This window comes from Pavona decussata, unplaced genomic scaffold, assembly GCF_977016875.1.
Source record: "Pavona decussata unplaced genomic scaffold, jaPavDecu1.1 SCAFFOLD_195, whole genome shotgun sequence".
NCBI classification, from domain to species: Eukaryota; Metazoa; Cnidaria; class Anthozoa; order Scleractinia; family Agariciidae; genus Pavona; species Pavona decussata.
Genome location: NW_028145604.1, coordinates 704,351 through 711,450, shown reverse-complemented (window position 1 = coordinate 711,450; position 7,100 = coordinate 704,351). Strand labels below are relative to the sequence as shown.

The 7,100-nt window shown below is 40.6% G+C and overlaps 1 protein-coding gene across 1 annotated transcript; it reads right to left on the bottom strand.

Moving 5' to 3' along the window:
* Positions 1-57: 57 nt before the first annotated feature.
* LOC146461598 (serine/threonine-protein kinase DCLK1-like) lies at positions 58-5,784 on the bottom strand. Its single transcript, XM_085086422.1, has 2 exons — positions 3,193-5,784; positions 58-1,373 (listed from the first exon to the last, which is right to left on the bottom strand). Exons 1-2 carry the CDS (start codon positions 4,996-4,998, stop codon positions 822-824), a joined length of 2,358 nt encoding a protein of 785 aa, XP_084942548.1. The 5' UTR covers positions 4,999-5,784; the 3' UTR covers positions 58-821.
* Between the last annotated feature and the right edge of the window lie 1,316 nt (positions 5,785-7,100).

Here is a 7,100-nt window from a genome sequence, read left to right as displayed (position 1 = left end):
TTTGTTTTATAGCTGCGCAAAGCACATGGATTATAGACTAACAAAACCACTTTCCTCAATAAATTATAAATAATTTAATCAATTTTCACATGTCCCTATCAATTATTTAACTACCCATCAAAAAGATAGTCAATATCACATTGCAAGAGTTAGAAATCCAGCGTATTTACAAATACACAAATCATTCTCTTCAATCTATTCTTGCAGTAGATTATTCACCTACGATATTTTTTATTGGCCTAAAATCAAGTAAAGATAGTAACAAGGAAATAGATGGTGATAACTATATAAGTCCTTACAGCTCTGAGTGATATGTACTTGTATAACCATGATCTCTAAGTCAAGGGAAAGACAACTCTCGACTACAAAAATCATCGTAAAGACGCAATCGTTTTCTTGTTTTGCGATGCACTATTTCAAATACTACCACTTTGGTGTAATTTTCATTAAATAGATTACGTCATCACTAAAATAAAGAATTCAACTACAAACTCTATAGGAAACTATTCTCAGACACTTTTTTCCGACGGCTTGGAGTAAATTAAGCACAAAGGCAGTACGAACGACATGAGAATATGATGTATCATCTCGGAGTAAAAAATGCAACAGCTACTATCTTCGAACCGGAACTAGTCTTGGGAAATTGACTGAGCCCGCGTTTAAAAAGCGGGTCGTACGATAACGTATCTGCACAACAAGGTGCAGCTTCAGTTCACTCTATTCTGATTGGCCAATCCAAATCGTGAGTTGTTCAGTGCTACGATTGGACCATTTCCCAGAGCGGTAGTGGTTTCACCGCATGCAGATACCGGCTTCAAGTGTCACCTAACGATGACTTTCTCTCCTCGCTGACGCTGAAACTGCTCTGCTAAGTTTTCAAATCTTTTCACTCCCTGCACAGCAATAGCTGCAGCCTTAAACTTCCTCCTCGGGACAGCATTTCGACCGAGATAGTCGCCGCCGAGATCGGAATCGGCTGTGTTCTTTACCCAAGGGTGAACCAAAACTTCTTCCGCGGAATATCTATCGTTCGGGCTCACAACGAGCAGTTTTGATATCAGGTCCTTTGCTTCGTCGGAAGTTTTATCCCAGTAAGGGGACAAGAACTCGTAATCGCCCTCCATGATCAAATCAAACAGCTCATCTTGGTCCCGTTTGGCGCTCCGGAATGGCGGGAAACCACAGAGCATGATATAGGTGATGACACCCGCTGCCCACATGTCTACCTTGAGCCCGTACCCAGTCTCCTCCAGGATTTCTGGTGCTACGTAAGTGGGTGTTCCGCATACTGTGAATATTGGAGTTTTCACCTCCATAGCTAAGCCAAAGTCGGCGAGTTTGAGGATCGTTTGACCATTCGGTTTCTTGTGAACCTAAAACGAAATACAACCTCAAATAAGTCATTGCTGTGTCAAGATGTTAGAAAGTTCATTTTTCGAACGGATATCTCTAGGCAACAAACCTCGCAATGCTAGACAACATTTTCGACAATGCGTCTTAGGTCATCAACACTAATGTGTTTTTGCGACAACTCTTAATGAGTTTTTGCCAACAAAACGTGGGGAAATCGGCGACACTTTGACGCCGTTTTTCATTTAATGTGAACAATGGGCAAAAACCTATTGAAACGTCTGTGCTTTCCATTCTTGAAGGAGGTTAGTTGCTAAAGAAACTGTGGTGCTGTGTCGGTGGGGAGTAGAAACGAATGTTTGGTTTATCGATAGAGTTGATAACTAAAGGTAAATTGGTCACTGCAAAGAGATTTGAGCGCTGACGTTTCATACGAAGGGCTCACGCTCGAAACGTCGACACTCGAATCTCTTTACGGTGCCCAAATTACCTTTACACAATTAGTTATCAAATCTGTTGATAAGCAAAACATTCTTTTCCATTCCTTAGTTTGGATAATAAACGAAAGAAGTGTAAGATTGTAAAAGACAGTGCCCAGTGTGGACAAAAGGAAACAATAGATTATAAGTATGAACGGGCGACAAGGTGTCCAACTTGATTGAATTGGAAGTAATTTGATAAGAGGGTTGAATGTTGAATAATAACACTCAAAAAGAGCAAAGTAAAGATGCATTTAGTGGAAGAGGAATTTGTAAAGAGAAACGTATTTAATAAAATGTTGATCAGATTAAAGGTGCATTAAAACTCAAAGCAAATGTATTTAATGAAAAAGGGATTTAATTAAAAACATTAAAGCATTAAAGCTACAGAAAGAGGCATTTAATAAAAAGGAAAGAGATTTGATGATAGTGCATATTGAAGCTACAAAGTTAAGCCGCATAATATTGATATTTTGTATTGTCAGAGGTGAGTAGAGAGGAAAGATGGGTATGCATCTAGCAAAGGTTTTATATGCTGTATTTAATGAGAAGCACTCAGTAAAAGTTACAAAGCACAGATCTGAGACATTTTAGAAGAGCTTGACGGTTGAAAACCATTGCTCTATAACTTCCATTTGAACACCACAGCACTGAAGGACTTTGCAAAATTTAGCTTATATTTGATTGGTCACACTTTCGGATTTTATCCACAGACTCAAAACTTAGAACCACCTTATGCAGTATACTAAACATGCAGCACACAGGAAAGTACTGCTCAGTAGCTTTCGTTTGAATGGTCACACTTTAGGATTTCATCCTCAGACTTAAAATTTAGCACCGCAGGAAAGCACTGGCCGATGCAATTTGTTTCATCCACGAAATTTCACAGAAAGAACTAAGTTGGCTTTGTGTGGAAAAGGTCTTTCAGAAAACGCCAGCTGTCATTAAATCTGTTAAGTTTCCATGGTTACATCAAAATAATGTTAGAAGCCAAATTAAGTAAACAATGGAGCCGTTTTTAATAAAAATCTGGGTGTAATTGTTTGAATAGTAAGCAAGCTTTAATGCATTGTGGTTTTTTTGTGTTTGCTAAACAAAGACAACATTTACTCACAAAATGTTTTATCCCAAGCCTTCGTTTCCTTTGTCAAATGAACTTTGGATCATTTTTCTTCTTTTTGGATTAATGTCCCATTTTCAATAGCTGGTAATTGAAAAGGATCTTTCAACTATTACTACTGAGAACTCATCATTAAAAATTAATTTCATATACGGACTTATTTCTCTAAGAGCCAACTTATATGGACTGATTAAGTGTGACCTTCTGACATAGAGTACTATCTAACGGCAAAGCTCTACTCACCAGCAGATTTTCCGGCTTTAGATCTCTGTGAACAATTTTTCTTGTGTGTAAGTACGCCAGGGATTTACAAATGTCCTTCACATAATTCCGCGTGACATCTTCTGTGAATTTCACCGACGACGAAATAGCATCGAAGAGATCGCCTCCCTTGATTAACTCCATGACGAGATAAATGTGTCGTGGGGTGTCAAAATCTTCGTACATACGTACAATATTCGCATGTTTACACCTTCGCATAATCTCCATCTCGTCTTTTATCATCTGCTCTTTGCCCCGAATTTTGCTTTTGTCCACGATTTTCAAAGCAAATTCTTTCTTGGTTATTTTATCAACGCATTCACGCACATCAGCGAAGTTTCCGTCGCCAATTTTCTTGCCTATGTGATAAACATCTTCGACGCTCCTGTCTGTGACAGTTCCATATTTAACCTCTTCCTCTGTTATAATTCCACTGTCATCTCTTGACGTTTTCTTTCGTGTTTTACTGTTGCTAACGCTGTGTTTCTTACTCACAGACTCTTTTCTGTTTGGTTTTCCCGTGCCGGTGTAATTATTGTTTACATTCTCCGATTCATTGAGTTCTCCTTGAGCATTCTGAGTCCCAAAGGCACTATTATTTACCTCGTTGCTAGGTTTAGAAATTTCTTCATTTTCTTTATTTTCTTTCATCGGTTTCGAAACTAAGTTATTGTTACCAATTTTAGGTAGTTTCACTGCATTGTGATGTTTTCTTTCCGGGCTACGAGCGTCAACTTCTTTTACTTTCCCGTGACTGACTTGCGATCTCTTAGCGTTCAAATTAGCTTGCACACGCGGTTTGTTACTGTTTTCCTGTTTTGGTTTATTCTCAACTATAGCATGAATGTCAGGCAGCTTTGGTAGTTTGCTTTCCTCAGCAGTGTTAATAGGTTTCATCTGCTCGACATCTTTACCCTTAGCATTCCTTTGTTTGTTGTGTGACATTCCTTCGTAACCCATTTTCGATTGCTTTCGTTTAGAATGCTTTTTCGAGTTCGTACTCTCCTCCAGATCTTCCAAAATATCTGCGACTTCGTCAGGACTGAACTTCTCACTTCCCACGGCAATAAATATGTTATTTTCGTCACGAAATAGTTCAGCCACGTCGCGGACATGCTGTCCTGTCACTGTGTATAGTTTTCTCGGCGGGCTCAGTCCACCGGTGTTGCCAAAGGAACTTGCGACTTCATCGAGAACCTGCTCGAGTTTCTGCGCAGTTCTTTTGTTTAGAAGAGTTTTCACAACCGTACGAGGTTTGTGAGGTCCATTTCTGATTACAGTGACAATTTTAGGCTTCAAATTTACCTTACGATCACTCTGGTTTGATTTCGGGTCAGAATATCCTCGTGGCCTCGAATGCTCTGTCGTTTTAACACCGAGCATTCGTCGTTTTGTTTCGTTATTCGCCATCCGTTGTATATCAGGCAGTTCGAACTGCTGTCTGGAGCCCCAGTGAGCCAAGGGTGGCTTCCCTCCGTATGAGATCTTCTTGAGACGTGAGTGGGATGAGCAAACGTATGCTTTGCCGTCAATTAACTGTTCAAGGTTGTCAACTCTGGCGCCGCTCTCAAGGGAAAATAAGTAACGAACTCCCAGGGGTAAATCCTTGAAGTACGTCAGCCGACCCAACTCGTTCAAAAGAATTTCCACGTTCCGAAATCTTCTGGCAGTAATAACCATTACGTGCCCGCGGAAATTTCGATCACCGTTGACGTAAAAAGTAACTGTCTTTGATGATCGGTTGACCTCCTCGATTTGACCGGCGAATGATGATTTCGCGGTCGCCATCTTGTATGCGCTGTTTTCTGTTAAAACAGCTTTGTTGGTTAATTCCGTTCTCAGTTGAAGATCTTTACGGCTTTCCTTGAACTCCTTGTTAATGATATTTCAGACATAACAGATCACAATAGAAAATAATGTCGACAATACGGCAATCCAGCTTAGGTCAATTAATTTGCCACCGAAGATCGATCGATTGTTTAACTTCTTAAAGGTTCGATTAGTGAAACCAAACTTGTAATTTTAGTGTTGCTTGCAACCTTTTCCGTCTCAACTCTTTAGAAGGATCAATCGCCATTCAACGGCAAGGGCGGCCGTGAGGTAATCGCAAAGTTAAGCCATCGAGAAGTTTCGTAAAATCCAAGTTTACTATTCATTACATCACAGCAACCGCGCGTTGTAAGATGCGCGTGCATTCATGTTGTACTAGGTTGCCACAGCAACAACTTCAATTAGAAAAGTTGAATATCGATAATTCAATATTGAGCTATCCCAGGATACATCCCACAATTACAAGTCCATTTCAGCGATATTGTTGACTTGCCTAGATTGAAATAGTTTGAGAAAACGTCTTTTAGATGCGTTTATAAAAAAGAAAGCCGGTCATTTTTGTTGATCTTTGTTTCCTAATTAGGCGGTCACGCAACATTTCCACAAGCTTGTTACGCGCTCTGGTGGCGCCGTTACCTATATTGTATGTTTTTTTCCCTAAGCGTGTATATGTTGCTAACCTGTTCGCAAGCCTTAGCACTAATCAGTGTCTGTACAGGAGGCAGATCTCTGTCAAAAGCCCGGTGGAGGACGTTTTCGCAACCCCTTTCTCCCTATTTCCCCCTCAATTTCAAATTCCCTCAGCCCAGCTATGCGCCATCTAAACGATCCCTTGCAATGACGTCAGTACTGACAGATGATGAACGTCACGCGAGTTTAATCTACGTAACAGTTGACTTCTAGCAACAGGGTGACTGCAGTTCCCACAGTTTACAAGGGAACCCCCCCCCCCTTCCCAAGGGGGGGACGAGGTTGGCATGAGAAAGCGTTTTTATATTCATGGCCACAAACGGGTGTGGAGATCAACCCCACGCTAAGCGTTCGCCTCTTGTCCTTATTATAAAATGCATGAAAAACTTTAACGCCTGTTTTGCAGGCAATAAAGCGGGGGAAAATTTAATTAAAACCCGATGTGGGAAATGGAAAGGAATCGAAGATAGGGTCCCGTCGAAGAGTAGTACACTTCAGGATGGATTTCACGCACAGACTCAAAGTATAGAGGTTGCTCGTTTTACAGCAGGAAGAAGGAAGAGTACTGCTAAATACAATGCTGGCAATAGCTTTCATTTGGATTTTTCAAATAGTGGGGGAGGAAGGGGGGGGGGGGGGAGAGGGTGAAAGAGAGAATGGGATGAGACTCGATCCACCATAAATCTTCACCTGCTGAACGAAAAACTGCACATTGACGAGTGATAACTCGTTCTCGTTTCAATGAAACTCAAACGCCGACTCTTATGTGTACTCAAAGAGTATGAAGCTGCTAAAACTTTCATTGGAATCGATGAAGTTCAAACTTTAGCTCTCTTTTAGCGTCTAAAGGCCCGTTTAAACGCATTCAACATTAGACCGACATTCGTTCAACAAAACTTGAACGGGTGTAGAATAAATGTTGGACACTTTGGGATCTTCAAACGGCTTCAACGCCATTCAACACTTCCGAGAACACAGGAAATGTTGAATCGATGTTAAATGAAAGTTTAAATCGACGCTTTCAACAAGCTTTCAACATTTTTTTTACACTTTCGACAATTTTGAATGACCTGTTCAAACGCCCCAACATTTGGTTCAACAAAGTGTTGAACGCATGTTGAAGCAAATGTTGAAACCGTTTAAAGGGGCCTCAACTCTTAAACTCACTGACTGACTCTTGTAGTTCTTGTCAACTCTCGTACGCCCTAAAAATCTCTCGTGGGTTCTCCTCCTCGACTGGCTCGGAGTAAAACCGGCATTTGATTCCATGTGGCACATTTGATAAAAAAAGGGCTCAACTATGCGAACTTGGGTCAAGTAATATCCGCAAACTTTCAGTTTCAACACAAACTTTATCAAGGACAATTTTT

What these genes read in the sequence shown, in the direction of transcription:
- LOC146461598 (XM_085086422.1), bottom strand. Translation starts at nt 4,998, where the DNA reads ATGGCGACCGCGAAATCATCATTCGCCGGTCAAATCGAGGAGGTCAAC. An exon ending in TAAAGCCGGAAAATCTGCTG is followed by an intron (nt 1,374 to 3,192) that starts GTGAGTAGAGCT and finishes ATTTCGTTTTAG; the next exon opens with GTTCACAAGAAACCGAATGG.